Consider the following 20713-nt stretch of genomic DNA (forward strand, 5'->3'; position numbering starts at 1 on the left):
CCCCGGGCGGCGGCGGTGGCCGGAGGCCGGCGGTGGGCGGCGCCGCAGCACCCGGATGTGCGGGGGCACCGCCGGGCCGCCGCTGACTCACCCGCCCCGCCCGCCGCGCCTGCGCCGCCGCCGCGCCTGGCCCGGGAAGCCGGGCCGCCTCGCCCAGGGCTGACCCCCGCGGAGGGCCCGGCCCCGGCTGGTTGCAGCACCTGGGGAGCAGCCCCTGCTCTGTTAGCAGCAGATTAATACATACGGGTACGTGTAACAAACGTACGCGCGTTAAGTTTCTTAGCACATGTGAGAATTTTTTAATTTTAATAACACATTAGAGAGTTTTTTAATAGGGTCACAGAAATAATTAGGTTGAAAAGACCTCCGAGATCATCGAGTTCAACCTATGACCGAACACCACCTTGTCGATTAGACCATGGCCCTATGAGCCACAGCCAGTCTTTCCTTGAGCACCTCCAGGGACGGTGGCTCCACCACCTCTCTGGACAGCCCATTCCAGTGTCTGATGACCCTTTCTTTCTATGAAGAAATTCTTCCTGATGTCAAATCTAAGCTTCCCCTGGCACAGCTTGACTGTCTTCTCGTCCTGTCACTCATTACCTGGGAGAAGAGGCCGACCCCCACCTGGCTAAAACCTCCTTTCAGGCAGTTGTAGGGAATGATAAGGTCTCCCCTGAGCCTCCTTTTCTCCTGAATAAATACCCCCAGCTCCCTCAAAAACACCCCACAACACTTGTGGTCCAGACCCTTCACGAGCGTCAGTGCCTTTCCCTGGAAATAGATAACCTTTAAGCATGTATTCTAAATCTGTTTGCATGATTTCTATATGAAAATATAGAAATTAGGCTCCACTAGCCTAAGCCATCCCCTAAAATGCACTTCCCACATCAGTGCTGATAAAATAAGATTTTAAATTATGTCTTCCTTCAAGGAGAGTGCCATGTGGCTGATCCTGTGCTCCAGGGTTGTAAGGGCTGCCTGTGCCCAGCTGTGACACCTCCTGCCATACTCGCCTACAGCCTGGCTCAGGACCATGCCTGTAATCAGTCCCACTGGCACTGTATTCCTCTTCTTTATAAAAGCTGTTTTTTTTTTTCCAGTATAGCTTTGATATTTGTTTACATGACTGAGAAAATGTCTCAAGCTTCCTTGTCTTCCTTTGCACACTGGGAGGAACATGGGAGCTCACCAGAAGCTAGCTTTACAGGGAATTTGGATAATTAATGTACCTGATAATCCACAAAGCATTTGATCACTGAGGAGAGTTATTATGGTGCCTGTCTTTAACATACATAATTAGATTTTAAAACAAAGTTTGCTGGCACATCTTTACCAGCTACCTAGTGAGCAGCATTGCCAAAACAAGTTTTCCTTGAAGCCCAGGGGAGGCAGATTGAAGTAAAATACTTCCACAGAATAATTAACACTCGTCTTCCCAGTAGTACAACTGCAGCCATACCAAATGAATCAGGAGTATTGCAGCAGATGCTGTATCATTAAGCACCAGCTGTACAGCACTGAAGTTAAATACTAAATTGACTGCAAGTTGTAAAGTAGCACAGGTGAGGTCAATTCACCAATTTCTGTTAGAGTCTAACATGCAGCTGATGTATGTTTTGCTGGCTGCTTATTATTTTGGCAAGAGCCTAACAGTAAAAAACAAAATGAAGAAGTTAAGAGTTCCCTGGTTTTTTTCCCCTATGTAAAGATGTTTGAAAGCCTATAGGAATTCTTGAAACATTTGTACCTGAAGAGTTGCTGCTATACTCTGGTAGAGATACTAAGTTTAGGTTTATTGTTTCCTCTCTGAAACCAACCCGAACCACTAACTATTTCACATTCTTTTATCCATCTGATTAACTGAATTTGTTTTGTCTGGTTTTAGCATTGAAAATATGAAACCGGAAGGAAAATAATAAAACTGGAATATGCTAGACTGATTAATAGATACTGACAATGTGGTGGTCAACCAGGATTCACAAAATCAGCTGCTGTGCATGACCCTTTATATTGACAAACACTGAAAACTGATGGAGACAAAGAGCAGGTAAAAGAGCATCAATAAGAGCTTATTCTGCATGGGATAGCCAAGTACATAAAGCAAGGGATAGCCAAGTACATAAAGCAATTGATAATGAATTACCAAGACTCCTGGCATGCAGCTGCAGCATCCTAAGAAAAAAATATCAGCCTTATTTATAAGCATCTCAACCATTAGTTATCAATCACTAGCAATGAACAGAGAAACATCCTAAATTATATGGTATTTCAGGACATCCAAATTGGCTACTTTAAGCCTGTATTTCCTAAAATCAAGCCAGTAAAAAAAAAATAATAAATAGGTAAAATTTCATTCACATTCAAGTAGCTGAATGCTAAACTGATAAAAATATTATTTCTACATACCATGCTTCTACATGGGCTTTTGTGCCATCTGAACCTCTGTCTAGGAGACCAATTGTGTGAAGATCTTGGTATGTTGCTCATAAGACTACTACCATGTCAGTCATTTCCTCAGGCCTCCTTTTACAAAAACTCTAGAACCTTTTTTTATACAGCATATTACCTTGCCTACAAAAATTATAAGGTTGCCTTACCAGGTCTTCAGGAAGAACAGGATCTATGTTTACAACCTTTTAAGATTTAGAACCTGTTTTACGGAGACACTTGAAAAGTTTACATAGAACTGCTTGTAGACCAAGAAAGAAAGGTGACTGGATTGAAATACAGGCCTTTGAAAACTTCTTTTCCTCTTTCCTGTTTATTTAAAGTAATTCAGTAACTGACTGTATTACTCAAGCTACAATAGTGCATCATGATGAAACTCTCCAGTAGAACTATCTAGAAAGAAATATGCGATATGTAAAGGCTAATAAGAAATTAGGGATTTTAGTGTTCCTTGTATGAAAAATGAAGCAATATTAAGCCAATCAAATTCATTAAATATTCCAAGTTCATACAGTGGATGGAAACTTGCAATGTCCTCAGATCTACCAGAAGAGCTGATGGTATTGACTATATTAATATAGTTTAAATTATTCTTCAGGATTCCCATCTTATCCTGCCTTATAGGTCTCTCATACAGCATAGTGAGGGGGGAAGAACTTTTGATTTTTGTACCTTTTATGATCCTACACATATACAGTTAACACAAAGCAGCTACATACCAATAGTACAAAAAAAATGTGAATAAATGAAGGGTCCAGTGACCCCAAACTGCCTTTAAGATGTTCAAGAGAACCATTTACATCCACAGAAAATTAGACAGTATTTCATGGTGGGCAGGTACACAAGAGGAATGACTCCTCCAAAGCACAGAATGGTGAATCTTCAGAAGCTTGCATAATACCACTCTGAGTCATGCCAGTCTGTAAAGCTATTTCATGGTCACTGGGTCAAAGACCTATATAAACTAAAAGTAAATATTTTCATTTCCAGCACATGGGTATTTTCAGTTATTCACATGCAGTTCATTCACCTGAACATCAGCAGTCATCTGCATTTTTTTAAACTGGGGGCAGCAGTCCTCAACAAGCAGCAGCAGCTTTGACTGCCAAAGGACAATAAATCGTGAAAATGCATTATTCTCCTGAGAAATTTAAATGGAAAATTACTTTCCTGTAGCAAACAGACTCAGCAGAAACACATTACATTACTAGAATTTTTAGCTTCATAGTTGCAAACCAGCCACTAGAGGTCAGTGGTTTGGAATAAAATTAGCACATGGAGAAAGAATTCAATTTCATTTCATATGGTCAAATCATAAATCAAATAAAATTCCAGCCTCTGAGTAAGGAAAAAGGACTCTTAAGGTTAGCAGCACTTACCTTCATCCAAAAGCAAGAAAGCTAGCTTAAAATTCTTAAAAACAATACTAGGTACATAATACATAAAGTATTGAAACAACTCTACAGTAATATACAGACATGTATAAGAACACAGGACTGGAGAAAGCTTCTTGCATCATCAGCTCCAGTCTCTTGCTCCTCCACTAGTCCTATAATTTCTTACATGAATCAAGCAAGGACCAGCTCAAATGTAGCTTGATTCTTTTGCTCGTAAGAAAAAACCCCAAGAATTACAAGAATGTGAAATAAGCTCAATTAGTACTTTTGAAGGGCACAAAGGCATTATATTAGAAACACCTGTGCAGTGCAGGAATCTTCTTTAACAACTATTTCCCTTACAAATGTGTAACACTCTGCAAAGAGAGAAGGGTGTCAGAGGACAGGAAGAGGCTGTTTCATCATCAAGTGTGAAGTGTATTACCATTTCCAAAAAGGGGGAAAAAACCCTCAAAGTATTACATCTTATTTAGTAATTTATCAACTGCTCCAACTATATATAGACATGATCCATTCACAATACATCCATATTAATGCAACTGAATGTCTTACCTCTGCCCCAGAGTGATGCTAAAAAATTTGAAATAATTAGAAATATGAATAGAGCCATTGGATGCTCAAACACATGCGTGATGAACTTGATGCTTGTTGCTGTAGTTTTCTAAGGTTTCAATATTCCTCTGTATTACACTTACATAGTTGAAAATCCCACTAGACATACGAAATGTCAGAAAGTCAACCTCAGATTTCTATGTACCGTTACAAAAGCTTTTCATTCATGGCTTTGATTTAAACTTTATCATTGAAAGGATTCACAATTATTTTTGTTGTGCTTTTGTCAGAATCTAACTGAAGTTGTTGAAAGGGATTGTAGTATGGATACTTGTTTGGTGATATTTTCTAGATTAAAAAAAATTTAAAAATATTAAAATACTAAGTTACAAATATCATGTTCTAAGCAAACACACATCAGGACAAAGCCTCATGAGTTGCACATACAAGGTCTTCCCCCAGATTGCCATGAAAAAAATACAGCAAAGCAACATGGAAAGAGAAAAGCCAAAAAAAAAAAAATTAAAAAAAGCCAAGAACACTGGATTATTTCTTTCTTTGCTTTTTCATTGCAGAACTTTCAAGCATAATAGAGAAGAACACAATTCCACTGCAGCTGTTTTCCATTTTAAGTAAAACAAGATTAGACTGTCAGCTCCTGTACAGTGCGGCTATTTCAACAGTATTTTAATGGAGAATAAACTATACATAATTTACAGCTTGAAAATTTAAGAACTGTCCAGAGGATACTGATGGCATGAAACCATGAATGGTGAAATGGGGTTTGTGAAAGCAACAGAGCACCCAGTAGGATTTCTAGACATCTCTGTATCACAGAACTGATGTCTCTTGGAGTGTCCTGTGTAGGGCCAGGAGCTGGACTTGCTGATCCTGACTGGTCCTTTCCAGTTCAGTATATTCTATGATTTTCTGTGTTCTCATTATTTTTCTCTCCATTCTTTTACTTTCTTTTGCTATTGCATTTCTACCTTCGTGAAAACTATACTTGATATTGCTTTAAGTCCTACAGCTAACCTAGTCCTGCACCCTTTACAATTTCTGATTTTCAGCTTAGTTTTCCTGTGAAATACCTGAATTGATGCATCATCTTCATCTAACATGACTTTAACACTGGCAAAGGAACATGAGTGAATATTCATAGAGACACATATAGCAAATGAAAATACCATGATCTGCACTTGTTCCTGGAAAGCAGTTTCCTCACACCAGACAGGAGTCTGGACTGTAACAACACTCACCTCACAAGCAAGTTTTCATGGTGAGATGCATGGAAGCTGTGATAAAGATGAACTCAAAGTAAGAACAAAGTTTTTTTGTGGCTCCTCAAAATAGAATCCACACTACTGTTTTCACAAAACCCTAGTTGTACGGTGGTAGCCTGATGTGGTAGGATAAAGCCCATCTGGTTGGCACTTGGGTTGAACAGAAGTCACTTACTAACTGTGCCATCACCAACGAGCTAAGCCTAGCCCACAAGAAGAGAGTAACATAAGGTCACATTATTAAAAACACTGGTTCACAATTTTGCTTAGTAGTTTCAAAACAAATAATTATTATTCGGACAAAATTCCAAGTAATTCAGCAGTTACTACAACTCATTCTCAGTTCAGTAGTGGCACCTACTTAGGTAGTAGGATGTAATCATAGTCTCAAAGTAACCTGTCTGAAAATTAAAAGGACGGAACTTTTGCCAAAACTATTGAAGCTGTACAATTTTCTCTGCTAACACCTGCACTGAAAATATGGCAGTAAACTGGGCACATAGGTAGATTTTTTCCACAAGACTTGATATTACCTATTCCAGATATAAAGCTGAACTGTTCCAATGAATTAAAGGCAGGGATCAGCTCTTTTTGTTTTGATATACACCTCAATCTTCCTGCTTCTCTAGTAAATGAGGTGCTGCAGTAGCTCACTGTATTCTGCACTATTCTAAACACATACACAAAAAAACAATGCCCAATAGGCACCTGGAACACTTAACACAAAGCTGTTGTAACTCAAACTCACTGAAGAGATTTGAACTTAAGTAAGTGCTGTTTTGCAACACACACTGGTAACATTTAAAATCCAGAAAAAAATACACCATTTGATTTCAAGAACATCGACAAAACAATAGGTATCAGTACAGAAAACTATTTAATTTGTTTCAAAATAAATATTTGACATACAAAGCACATACAGTGAAAAAGGGTCACAATAAATTACAAATGGAGATACTTGCTCATTCCCTGAGAGAAGCCCTTGGTATTTCTAATTTCATACCATCAAATTTGTCATTCTTGCTGATTTAAGCACAGCACTCAACAAATACGGATCCCAATGCTTTCCTTCACAGGTACTGGTATGGATAATTTACTGCAGTGATCCAATTTGAAAATCAGTAGGGACCAGTAAATTGCTGCATAAAAGAAAGAGCGAATGAGGAGCTTTTTCCTTAGTGTCAGCAGCCTGCGAATATTATGTTTATTGCATTTTCTTGAAAGGGCTTCACATTTTCTCAAATATGCAGGAGAACTATATTTCCCCTCTGAGCCCTTACATTAGCATTTTGTGCCTCAGTCCTTGAATACAAGTAAAAGATGAATTTTTCAATTAATTTTAAAAGTTTATACCATCTGGATGGCACAGAATTAAGCAATGAAAGTCCCTTACCTGCACAACATCTGCCATTACCACAGAGCTAGCTTCTGCAGACAAGTTAAAAAGGAATGTTGGGATTTTATGAAAAAGATTTTTGAATCCACATTCAAGATTAAATTCTATTATATTATCCATACTGATATATTTCCATATAAATAATTGCTTAAGGTTCTGTCCTTAAAAGGTGATTTAAAAGAACAAGGTCTGACTGTTCCTGTGACTTTAAGAAAATTATAGCACTATTGAAGTTACAATACAAAGATACACTAACCAATTTCAGTCTATATATAACCACAAATAGGTGTACCACAGCAATTAAAAATTATTGACAATTAAAACAGATTAGCATACCCAATACCATCTAGCATGTTAAATGCTTGGGATCTTACTCTTGCAATTTTTTTTGTCAGAGATGATGATACAAGGGCCACACCTAGCATTGTACGTGAAGATCAATTTTTTTTGACACCACTTTAAAGGAACATGTTGTTCTAGCACAATGCCTTCTAAACCCTTATTCTGAGCACTGTAAGGTACAGCACTTTTTATCTGAGCACTGTAAGATACAGTACTTTTTAAAGTATTTAAGACCACAGTTACAATAATTTTAGGAGCAGGACTAACAAGTCATATGTAGAGCAGAAACAAATCAGTTTAATCTGGGCACTTGTCCAACTCTTATTTTCTATTTCCTGCTCTGCCAGAACTCTTACATCCACTCAGGCAAGTGCTCTTTCCTTCCATGTCTCCATTCCTGTCTATAAAATGGGTAAGAACTTCCTTAATAAACATGGCACCTGTACAGCAGATGTTGCAATACAGGTGCCTAACAATAAAAGGGTCAGACACAGACTGTACATTATAATTTGCTACGTTATTTGTTTGGACAGTACTATCACATACATAGTTAGCAGCTCAAAAACTGTTGGAAGAAACAGTGGCTCATAATTATAATAATTTTTATTTAAATCCTTACAACATTAACAAATATTGCTCCACTTAAACACCCACCAAAGAAGGGAGCAAAACATAAAACTGACAGCACGGAAATGACAATATATGTATAATAAAGGAGAGGATGGATGTATTGGTGAGTTACTTTGCGTGTAAGAAATCCTAACCAGCACTAGCTGTTCAAACAGACCCAATGGCTCCTGATACTTTATCTACAGATGAAAACAGACAAGTGTTAAACTGGAGCACCACTTCTTCAGAAAAGCTTGCACAGAGCAAGGGGTTGGTACAGCACTTAACTTATGAAAGCTAAGACGACAAAAAGCAATGAGCAGTGTGATTTATACCAGTGGAAACAGTTATCACATTAAGTAGGAAACCTTTCAGTAATACAAAAATTCTTCTGCTTCATTTTGGGATTGGCAGGCACTTTATGGTCAGTTGCAAAATTTCTCTACAATCACAGACTTCTGTCACAGCCTCTGCATCACAGCTAGCTGTTGACAGCATAGCAGCATGAACATAGAGCTCTCGTCACCAAAAAAAAACAAACTCAAACTATCAGGATACAACAAGCATTTTACATTTAATTTAATCATTAGAATAGAAACAGTCACAAACTGCGGTGAGGAAGCAGGCTCAAGGATAGAATGTTTTTGCCAGCATTGAGGAAACTCAGTGTTATCACTTAGGCAGCTGAAAGGCTCCAGTAAAAATCAAAGTTGATGCAGAGCACAGGTCAGTTGCCCTGTTGATTGGCTTGAACATTATTCTTACAACATTGTTCCATGTTTTCTCAGCACATCAGAGAAATAAGTTTTACCAGGCCACAAGCTGCTAATTTGTCAAGCAAAGCCAAGAGTATGCTACTGGCCAAACCAAATCAAATCCCTTTTATGAAATTCCCTCCTCTTGGTCCATTTTCAAGACTTAATAGAAAGAGATAAATTTAGTATCCACATCTAAATTCTACTTCATAGCACTGTCTTCCAACTCTTTACTCACAGCACTGTCATTCACTTAGTCCTTTTAATCCTCCTCCTGCATTCATTGAGTTGGATCTCTACTTAGCATCCTTCAGTTAGAGCTGCATTACCCTGGATCCAGTTCAGACTCATCTCTAATTTTGTAACATCATACAATTAAGGAACAGTAGAATGCACCCATAACAGTAGACCACAAAAATTTGCTCAGAAGTAACATCTTGTTTTGCTTACATTAATTAGATTTATTTGCCTTCCACTCCCAGTATGAGGGATCAGCTTAGATGACCAAATTAATTTTTAAATTGCAGTGGTGCAAACAGCTGAAGAGAACCTGATGTTACCATTCAAAAAACACATCATACAACATGACAGACGGTCTAGAATCATGCTGAGGACCTGAAACAGTAATAAGTAGGTCTAGGTTTTTTTCTCTGATTAGATATTACTGTTGTAGTGCTTATGCTTGGGTCAGATTTTGAAGAAAAGGGCCATAAATTTTTGCACTTTAGAAGGCAAAAATTCCCTATCAAATAATTTAGAAATGCACAAGGCATTATATATCCCAATTCAGAACCAGCAGTGGGAATATAAGAACATGTACGCATACACACAGGACAGCATTCTGCTCAACTTCCAAGTTCAAGCATCAGTAAGTTGTGTTAAAGAGAGAAAATGAGCCTGAAGAGCCTAGCAAGTTACATTTAACACTCTTTTTATTGTAGTAGAAATTTTAGTTTTTATAAAATCCTCAAATTACAGGATATACACATATAATCAATCTCATTGCAAGTCTTTAGCAGCTGTAGAGCATTAACTGCATGCAGTTGCTTCTGCAGTGTGCAAGTATTCTATAAATAGCTAATCATGTTCAGAGAGCAAGACAAGTAGTCAAAGAATATCATATTCAATTACCAACTAGTTCATCAGTACCAAGAGGTTGAGCAAAAAAATGAAATAAGTTTATAAATACATGGCTCTGATCTAAAAACTAATACAACTGGAATGCTGGAATGATAACCATATCACAAACAAGATAACTCAATAGTTACAGGAAAATACTTTGCTTCAAGACTATTTTTGAAAGATTTTCTCATAAAGTTTCTCTGACCATGGAACAATAGTTAAATTCAGTGCTACAGAAGTTTACAAAAGGCCAATGAGAGCTCTTTAACTTTATGCAATTAGAATACTAGCATTAACTACAGAAAATTCGGCTAATATTTTGCCTTGAGTTTCTGGAAAAAAGTTGTGTTCAGAGAGATAGCATTATTTTTCCATGACCTACCCTTCAGCTGCTGGGTAAATGCATTATCAGTGTAATTAATTTATGCACTTAATTTAATATTCACTTCTGTAGCCATGACACTGGCTTCAGATCAGTCATCAGATGGATTTATGCCAAGAAATACTACACCCATTTGTTTCAGAAGCTGCCTAAACAGGTGTGATTCTTTATGCAATTTCCTATCACAATGAGGGCCTCAGAAACTGGAATAACAATTTATACAGAGATACCTACAGATTAATTTTCTAAAAAGCTAACATGCTTAAATTACTGCAGTCTCACATTTCTGTGGACACAAGAACAAATCTGCACTGACTTTGCAAAAGTTACTTCAATAACATTGATTAGTTCATTTGAGACATGGTTAAAAGTTTAAGCATTGCATCTTTGTCTGAAAATCCTACAGGTCAGCAGTTTGGCTTGGTAAAACAACTCGTTATGACAAGAAAACTGCACAGCATTTTCTGTGATCAGTCTTGGTATTTCTTCCAACAGTGTAATGTAAGATCATATCACAAGGTAGAAACATAGGAGAGTTCTTTTTAAGTATTATTAATAAAAATAGCCTCTCCTTCAGAAAGGAGTGTTACCTCTGTTAGCTTGATAGAGTTTAATCCCTTGTGTTAATTTCAAAGTGGGCTGTATTTCTACACTGAGTAAACTGGACAAAACAGTTCTACAGATACATTTAGTAAGCAGAAGAATACTGTCCAAGTGTACTGCATAGGTATGTGTATCAACTGCTATCCACTGGAGACACCCTAAAGTAACTATAGTTCCAACTAACATAAACCTACTGAGCACAGACCTCTTATAATAAAAGTTGCAATCAATCTCAAACAATCCTTGATTTAAATAAACAAAACAAAACAACAAATTTGTATGATGGGGCACATTTTAGGTAGGATGTAGCTACTTTTCTCATCAATTAACAATACAGCACGGTTAATTTAAGTTTCTATTGTTTGTTTTTGATATGCTAAATTTCATATATCTCCAAGAAAAGCATATATGTATTTTTATACAGCCTGGAGTGAGATCAGTGTAAAACCAGGAATTTCCAATCATCAGCAGAAGTGCCAGCTGCTCATAATGTTCACAAAACACGAGTGCCTGAATTTGGCTATGCAACAGTTGGTGCCAATCTGCTTATAAAGGAAATGCCACTGAGGCATAGTCTTCTTACAAAAACAGGGCACGAAGGCTTCGTTATTAAGTGTTCAACAACGATCCTGAGCTCGGTGAAGAGAATCCTGAAAAATCAGATTTAAAGACAGTTTTAAAATCCTACAGCATTTATCAGAAGTCTTAAATATATATATCTTTTTCATTCACTTCTTTTCTCAATATCACACTCACATACACATTTTAAGTTAAATTCTTTAGACAAACTCAGTGCTCCTTCCAAGAGCTTCAGAATTCTTGACTTTTAAACATTAACATTTTAACTAATTTTATATCCATCTTCAGCTGGAAGTTACTGACCTAGAGACAGCAGAAAAACTCTACCTTCAAGCAAAAAAAAAAAACAAAGAAAAGAAAAATAATATAAAGGCTACAGAACCACAATAAAGAAGAGAAAAAAAATAATGCTTTATCACAAATAGTGTAAGGAGCTAGGAAGCTATTGTGTTTGCGCTACCTCTTGGCAATATGCAAGAACCCTTCTGCAGTGCACTGCAGAAGCAACTCTTAGGAGACAGACATGAGAAACAAAATCCTCATCACCACTTTCCCTTAAAACTACAAAAATGCCAGCAGAACATTTTGGATAAACTAGTTCTACTGCACTAGTCAATTTTAGTATTGCACAGCTTAAATTATTTTTAGATACTGAAGTAGTAAAGCAACTTCATAGATGTTGTTGCTGTTGTCAAAAATAAAGATATGTAGTAGGATGGAACAATTGATTTCTTGCAAAAATAGGGAATAGAAGACACTTAAGCTTATGGTTCTCACACCTGTCTTTGCATAACATGGCTGCCAAAGCCACTGTCTTGCACTCTAGCAAGCCATTTCCTGATCCAGTAGACTGGAAAGTTTGTTCACAAAATCTTATGCTATGCAATGGTCGTAAGAAAACTTCTGAGAAAGCACTCACCTGCTCATTGGAATATTTATGATTTCAAAGTCTGAAGCAGTAATATTGGCTTGACCAACTTTCAAAATCAGTATGGTTCTATTTCAAATACAATTAGCCTTATTTATGAATTTAACTAAAAAAGGTAATGAACATGTTTAAGATCATCCACAGGATTTCTTTTTCAATATTACACAAGTTTTTGAGTGCCTAATCATATTTGGGCTTAGCCTCAGATGTACCTAGAATCTAAGACAAAGGATATCTCTCTGATAAGGAATTCCTTCTTCTCCCAAAGTGTAGTTTTAACTAAAAAAGAATGTTCTGAAAGCTCCTATTCAAGAATGGCGGTACATTTCTGATCACTTATATCAAATAAATCTAACCTTTAACCAGCCAGGGTTTTATTTAGTGTATTAGGTGTATTTCACATTCTACACTTGCCATTTGTAGATGTAGTATTATGAGTTCTGCATTCATTTTAGAATGAAAAGTTTCTGAGTACCTAAGCACCATGCAGTTAAACACTAACTTCCAAAATCAATTTAGTACTTACCGACAGTACGGGTTTCGCCGAGAAGAGTAGCGTAGTGTAAGAAATCTATAGTAAATGAATGGCTGGAGCAGACTCCCTTGTCCACTGAAAAATAATAGTTCAGTAGAGCTTATTAAGTGACAAAAAAAAACAAACAAAACACCAAAACAAGGAATTTTCTAAGAAAAACAAGCAAACTACTTGGGCTCAAAAAAAAGCTAGATTTGGGTTACATCAGTTCAGAAAATCTAGATCTGACAAGAAAAAATACCTAACTATACACTTAAAAATGCAAAAACATTACAGAATAAAACTGCTCAATGAAGCAGTTACAGAAATGCTGTTCTTGTATTGATTTTATATTTATGAATTGTTTTTATATGCAAAGAATCACAGGAATGATGGTGGACATGTGTTCCAAAGCAAGAAAACACTTGTTGGTCAAGCTCAGAAACTGGCTGATGTAAGTAGTCCAGTTACAGTGACCCTGCTCAATCTAATTGCAGCACTTTGAATATCTGGACCATATTTCTAGCATCTTTTTCAAAACTTCTCAGAACACACTGCAGACAATTACAGATGTATAATGAGACTTTAATGCCAAGCTAATACCCAGTTATTTCAGTTACAGTGAAATTGAGCTTTGGTGTTTCACAAAACTGCTGTTTGACACGGCTGTGCAGTGAAATAATGGAAACAGAGCACACAAACCATACACAACAAAGCACAGAAAAGCCCTAGGTTTTAGCGACTGAAGCCACTTTAAATAACACATTATTTAAAAATTATGTTTGAATTTAAACATGATGGTAAGTTCCAGTAAGTAGAACTCCTTCAAGTATTAGCAGCATCTTTACCCAGAAGAAAAATATGTGAAAAGTGAATATGAAATGAAAATGAGTTACAGAAGGGAAGAAAGAGGAAATCTTGAAACCTGTGCAGTATTGATAAACAATGTAATACGCTACAACGTTTAAAGAACAAAATCTCGCAATAGCTACATTTAACAATCAAATTATTTTTAAGTTTGGAATATGATCTTTTACAAGCTTCAGTATCTACCAGATGGCATATCAAGTAGCAACATTTCACATACTAAATTCTTCACAGAGAGGCAAAAGAAAAAAAAAAAAAAAACTATCCTAAGTTCAAAACACCTGAAAGTTTCAGATACTGGATAGAGCCTATCTGTCAGCTGGTAAGTGATCTCTGATGAAATGCAATCCTTGAGGGCTGAAGCATTGAAATGTTTAGCTAATATATCAAAAGACAAAGACAACTTATGCATCCTATCCAAGAAGGTAAAGCCTCCCTTCTATGGCTTATGAGAACACTCAAGACAAATGTCCCCACTATGCTCTAACTTGTATAGAAGAAAGCCTGCATTCCCCATCCAAATATTAAAAGGCAATGACCCAAACTTCTGTGACTGGCAGGTCATTATGCCTATACAACTTCAGTAGGATTCCAACATGTTCAAGATCCCTAAAGTGATTCAACAGGCTGCACAGCAGGCAAAATAAAATGGAATTAAAAAACCCCAGAAGGATCACTTCTCAGAAGCAGCATAGGAGAGAATGCAACCTACTCCTGCTTGTGTGCTTATGCACACTTTTTGCATAATGAAACTTTACCATTTAAATTTCAGGAATCAAATTGTCAAAAATATGACTTCATTTTCAGTGAAGCTGAGGATCTTAGTATTCTCCTAAAATAACCAAAATTAAACTTACTGAACAATGTACTGATAGAAATGTAGGCGAATTAAAGTTTCAAGCCTGAAAAACTCCCATGTGACTTATTACCCACGCTATGAAAGGGAAGGTTTTTTGGTGCTCGGTTACATCATAGTGAATGTCTTTTGATGTTAGGATGCACCAACTTAAGAAGCCTAAGAATCACTTAAACTTTATTTTAAATTCAAGCCTTGGTCAGCGAGAACCAGACAAACGGAATACTATGATCTACAGAGAACTCATTTGCAAAAAACAGTCTTGTGTAGCAAGTTTCTAATTATTTAAATATTAATCATAATTCTTACCTGAAGAGCATAAAAACTGTAGCTGGCATCAGGAAAATTTCATTGCAAGCAATGAATTTTAGAATATTCTGTTGATTAGCATTCAGTTTCTCTAAGAGATTTCTCAAAAAGGGCAAACTATTCGAACTTCGTGCCTTTAAAGAAGACAAAAATTGTTTACAGAAAACATAAAAGTTACACCTGTCTTCATTAGCACACAGAAAACAAAACACAAACAAATGCTATTTACCACCCATTTCAACATTTTAAGACTTCATCAGTTTTGAGATTAATATCCTAAGGAAAACTACTGCAGGCTTGGAACTCCATAATCTACAGAGTTCAACTAAAAGCATCAGATGTTGCAATTCCCTCATTTTAGGTTCAACTACACAGCCACGAGCCTTGTTCAGTCCACCAGGAGGAAGTGCCCACGGTAGCAAGACAGCCCAGTTAGGAACACCAGAGCCTGGAGATACATTAAGATGCACAAGGCAGTGCACTAAGCAGCAAGTCCAACTGACAAGTATTTTGTTTGCTGGTCTCATCCTGTACTTTGTTACTTTACTACTGAAATGGAACAATAAAATTCACAGGCTATGGTTTAGCTTATAAAAGACACTTCTTAAGTTTCAGCTTTACTGTTCCACAGATTTTGTTTCCTTCAAAGAAAAGCATTTGAAGAAAAATAGTGTCAACTCCAACATATCTCACAGAAGGGAAAAAAAACAAAACACAAAAAACAACCAACCCAAGGAAGTCTTCTCAAATTCTGTGCTGAAATTCCATACCACAGTTTCACTCTAATTCCTCTAGTGCAGCCAAAGGAAACCAAACCAGAGCTACAACTTAAACCTGTTTATAAACCCCAAGAATACCAACTGTATTAATTGTAACATATACATATCATACTTACATCAAGAACCTTCTTTGTGTATGTGGCAGCATGAAGCAAAGAGAACAGCAGAACTGGAAAAATACTCACTGAAGCAAGACATAAGGAAAATTACAGGCTGTGCAAGTGCTTCATTTCATGTTATACTACACCAGTCATAGCTTGATAGCTCTTTGCAAAAGTTTGGCTGGAATAACCTCTACTGGATGAAGATATGTGTAAGTCTAAGACCTGTATTTATAGCTCTTCTTTTTGCTTCTTACACCTCTTTTCTTTGTGTTTTTATTTACTTCAAAATGTAGGTGTCTTCGAGTATGTAAAAGTATAACATTAGACACCAGTGCACATCTACTGATATGTGTTCTCTCTGCAAAGAAGGCACATGAGCTTACTACTCAAAACCACTTAAATACGTGTAGTCATATTTTTTGTTAAAAGATGCTACAAAATTAATTTCTTTACCAAAGAATATGCAGGTGCCAGCCATTCCGATTTTACAGAGCAAGAATTTAGACATTTCTCTGCCAGAAGGATTTCAAGATAGGACATTAAGCGTACATAGTGTGGCATAAAGTAATGTCAGCTCTGACGTGTCACTTTTGACAATCCACAGGAGCGTATTTTGCAGACTTTATCAGTTTGATAACAACTTACCTGAGAAAGCTGCTACTGAATAATTCTCTCTCTACATGATGAATATCTGCTACAGTGAGAAGACATGTATAAACCCTGTACTGGCAATAAATGAAAATTACCAATTTCTCCAAATATCACTAGAGGCTGGTTATAAAATCCATCAAAGAAAAAAAAAAATCTAAGTAGCCAGAGAATGCAGTGCACTAATTATAGAGCTGATTAAACTGAATATGGATCAATCAACGTAAGCCTCTCATATTTTACACAGAGTATGTTCTATAAATAGCAAACATCAAACTAGTTCAAACTAGTTTTTCAAATCATGGCAAAGGTGATGACAAGAACCATGTTTTTAATATATTTAAAAACATTAACAGGATGACACAAGAAAAGGATACTTGTAACAGGGTAGGAATTCACAAAGATAAGGGAGTACAACAGGTAATGGCAGCTGTCCTCCAGCAAGGCCTGGGCCAGAAACACCCTGCTAAGCTGGAAGTGCGGTAGCCTTTGGTGTAGTCGGAGGGCACTGGTAAGAGCATTTGCCAGCAAGGCACGCTGATAAAAGCTTGCTGCTTCATGCAACCTGCAAATCATCAGAGGAGATGTTACCATGTGAACCAAGCTCAGAAGTCTGCTACCCTCGAGAATTGCATCATAACTGAACAATACCTGATTTATTTCTATGATTGTACTAAAGCACTATTGCCAAAAAATAACTCAGGTACAGTTTAACACTGACTTCACTGCAGGTGCCTAAGACAACTCAATATAATACTCCATTTACACACAAAAACATTCATTTACCACTACTTTATATTTGTTCAATACATTTTCCAAACAGATCTACAAGTGTTTTAAACCAATCTAAAATCTGTAAGCTATTCTGACAAAAAGTACCCAAGCAAGCTAAATAACAGCAATTTACCTTACATTAAGAAACAATTCTATCCAAAAGAAATCTAGAATCTAATCTAATGCTTTTTTATAATATTACAGTACATACCCTAGTAGAGGCAGGACAAATAAAGCTGAGCAGTAAACTGTGAACAAGCGGGAAATCCACATTGCTGTATCCAACTTGTTAGCCATCAGAAATTGCTACATTGGAAAAAAAAAAAAAAAAAGAAAAAAAAAAGACCAGCCCAAACAGAAGTTGGTATATTAATAGCTGCATACAATGAACTTCTTCCCAACCCTATTAAATTGCAAGTCTTTCTCCAACCTCAAATATAAGCTTGAAATTAAGCTTGAAGCAGAAAGTTGTGGGGGTTTTTTTTCTGTGATATGCTCATATGATGTTACTAGCCAGATCAAAAATAGGTCAGCTTCCTCAAAACCAAGAGGCTCCTTTGTAAATTACAATCAAACACAAATATGTAAGAACTTCTAGAAAAATAGTTTTTCTATCCAAACACGCCTCACTAAACAGTCAGCTTCACAAATGTTATCATGTAGGATCTCTAGACCTTACTAACTTCTCCTTCAAGGTTTCTTTTGGAATACACTGCACACACTTGGGGCTAAATCTCCACAATTCTTAGAGAGGGGGAAAAATATAGGGTCAGGTAAAGTTAGCATAACTACCTTACAAGGAAAATGGCATTATTTGATCATTTGAAAAAGTAGAAAACTTTTCACAGTAATCCTGCACCACTGTTGTTGTTTAGCTCTCCCTAACCACAGCCCTCCTCAGTCCTGATATAGCCAAAGTGCCAGAAAGGCTCTAATGAAACACAGAATGCTTTTGGCTATGTGTGCATCAGAGTCAAAACAATAACCTCCTTCCGTCTGAAACAGTTCATATTTTTTTCCGAATTTGGACCAGCTTTTGAAGATTCCTCTTTTCCTCTATATTCCTAGTGTATCTCTATAGAAATGACCAGAAACCTATAAGCAGTTTCATAATATAATTTTGTACCTTACTCGCACAAAACAGCTACAGAAATAGCATGAAGCTGTGTCAAGGCTAGATTAGATTAACGGGAAAAGGTTTTTCACCCAGAGGGTGGCTGGGCACTGGAACAGGCTCCCCAGGGCAGTGGTCACAGCACCAAGCCTGGCAAAGCTCAAGCGTCTGGACAATGCTCTCAGGCACACGGCGTGACTTCTGCGGTGTCCTATGTAGGACACGTTGGACTCGATGATTCCTGTGAATTCTTGTGATGATTTTCCCTATGCTACCACACGGAATCACTTTCAATTCAGCCATTTTCAAGAGCGGCGGCACACGAACAGCAGGCTTTCAATCGGAAACGAGAGCCGCTCAGCCCTGCCCGCACCAGGGCGAGCTGTGCCTCGCTGTCATTGAAGCAGGACCCCCCATCCGCCGGAGCAGCACCGCGGCCGGCCCGGGCCCCCCGGGCCCGGGAGCTCCTTACCACGGCTCCGCCGCCGGCCCCGCCTGGCATGGGCCCGTTCTGCGTGGAGTCCGCCATGGCCGCACCTGCAGGGAGAGAAGCGCCTCAGTTTGTGCCACACGGGCGGCCGCGGCCGCCGCCTCCCGAGCTCCCGCTCCCGGCCCGGCCGCGACCCACCGCAAGCGCCGCACCGCGCAGGGAACACGCTCCGGCGGATCCGCGCTCCCGGATGCGGCCGGACGCCACTTCCCGCGGGCCGTGGGCTGCCGGGCAATGTAGGCGGTGACTGGGATGTTCCCGGCCGCGCTGGGGGGCGGTGCGGGGATGGCCCGGCCGCGAGTCTGCGGCTGCGGGGCCAGACCGCCGGGCGGGACGCTGGTCCCTTCCCCGCTGTCCACACGTCAGGTGCTCAGCTCCGTCTGTGGGGCTTGTTCAGGGACACTTGCGTGTGGTGACAGCAACAGCGACAGTATTAATGCTCGCTGCGGGCCCAGCTGGGCTGGGGGAGCGTTCGCTCTCTGATGGCCGGCTGGATTTCCAGGGCTCTGGGTTTCCACGGCGACCTGGAGAAGCTGTGTGCTGTGCATCGGCAGTATAGCGGGAATCGTAGGGTCACAGGGCCCGTGCAGGGCGCTCCGCAGTTCCCGGTGCTGCGGTGGCCTGCTGCTGTCACACAGAAACGGTGCAAGGTCGTGTCCCTGTGTTTTAGTGTCATCGGTTCCCTATAATGTAACAAGGCGGGGGGGGAAACCCAAAAACGCACCTCTTCAAAACTTCGTGGGCCTAAAGACTCCCAGAAGTATTATGTTTTGAAACAAGTTTCTGAAATCTTTGGGCAATGATCATCCAACCATGAAGTCAGAGAGCTTTACTCAAGTATAGGTGTATCAGCAACCTCTGACAGGAAGGATGGCACAAAGCAGAAGGAACCTTCTTGCTCACTCTCCAACATGTAACTTATGTAATTTGCAAGGTTTTAGATAGGTTTAATAATCCCTTCATTAATCTTCCCCTTGCCTTGAGTATTGACTTTTTTTTTTTTAAATATGCTGGATAGCTATGTGAACATGCTTCTGTTCTCATCTAGAAGTCTGTAACTCGTCTGAAGTGGCATCAAAGCAAAAGAAAAAATGCGTGCCTCATGACCAGCACCTTTGACTTTTGGCTGCTATGGCTTCGTGTGTTTCTGGAGTTCTCTCAAGGATGTGCAGCAGGTTCCCCCTCCTGGCAGCATGGGTTTCAGGACAGTAAGCCGTCTGCTCCAGGTTCTAATCGTTCCCAGAGGCTTTCAATTCAATTACTCTTTAACAGCAAGAAAGACATATTCCACTGACCAAGGATGTTGGAATCAACATCCACAGTCAGCCTAGTTTCTGGCTTATGGTGATTAAACCTGAAGATTGATTGGAAGACACTCAGGAAAAATGTGTAATGAAGTATGTTGACAAGAAAGGAGCAAGAGTCAGCTGATAGGGCTTCTAATACCATAACAATTACAAATAATCTAAGCAATCTTAGGCTAGTTAACACTTTTAAATTGAAGGTGCAGAACCTGATTTCCCACTTCTCTCCCAACCATTCATCTCTAATTTAGGTGACTGAGAAGTAGTCACAAGAACTACCTCCTACTTTGAGGTGGTTTTTCTGTAGGTGGAGGAGACTACAAAACAGCAGTAGAGAATTAGGACTCTGAGTGTGTCTGCTGGGCATTCCCAGGTGTGTAATAAAAAGACTGACAAACATTTATGGTAAACCAAAATAAAGACTTCAAATATAGTAGCCCAGTAAATTTAAGTTGAACCATTACCAGGTTACTATTCAAAATGAAATGTATCCAGGAGATTTGTTTAGATGCAACTGAAACATGAAAACCACTTGATGTTTAACTGAAATGTCAC

General features: G+C 38.6%; 1 protein-coding gene and 1 long non-coding RNA gene across 2 annotated transcripts; one reads left to right on the top strand and one right to left on the bottom strand.

Annotated features, from left to right (window-relative positions):
- Window positions 1-129: 129 nt before the first annotated feature.
- Window positions 130-6554, top strand: LOC107203442. The gene is made up of 3 exons (XR_001521189.3): window positions 130-246; window positions 1889-2050; window positions 4976-6554. It is a non-coding gene; the product is annotated as an uncharacterized LOC107203442 (long non-coding RNA).
- A 1452-nt stretch (window positions 6555-8006) lies between these two features.
- Window positions 8007-19094, bottom strand: TMEM33 (transmembrane protein 33). The gene is made up of 8 exons (XM_015625574.3): window positions 18993-19094; window positions 18837-18901; window positions 17462-17556; window positions 16854-17041; window positions 15841-15908; window positions 14946-15079; window positions 12926-13009; window positions 8007-11542 (listed from the first exon to the last, which is right to left on the bottom strand). Exons 2-8 carry the CDS (start codon window positions 18891-18893, stop codon window positions 11413-11415), a joined length of 756 nt encoding a protein of 251 aa, XP_015481060.1. The 5' UTR covers window positions 18894-18901; window positions 18993-19094; the 3' UTR covers window positions 8007-11412.
- Window positions 19095-20713: the final 1619 nt, after the last annotated feature.

Source organism: Parus major, chromosome 4 (assembly GCF_001522545.3).
Source record: "Parus major isolate Abel chromosome 4, Parus_major1.1, whole genome shotgun sequence".
Classification (NCBI taxonomy): domain Eukaryota; kingdom Metazoa; phylum Chordata; class Aves; order Passeriformes; family Paridae; genus Parus; species Parus major.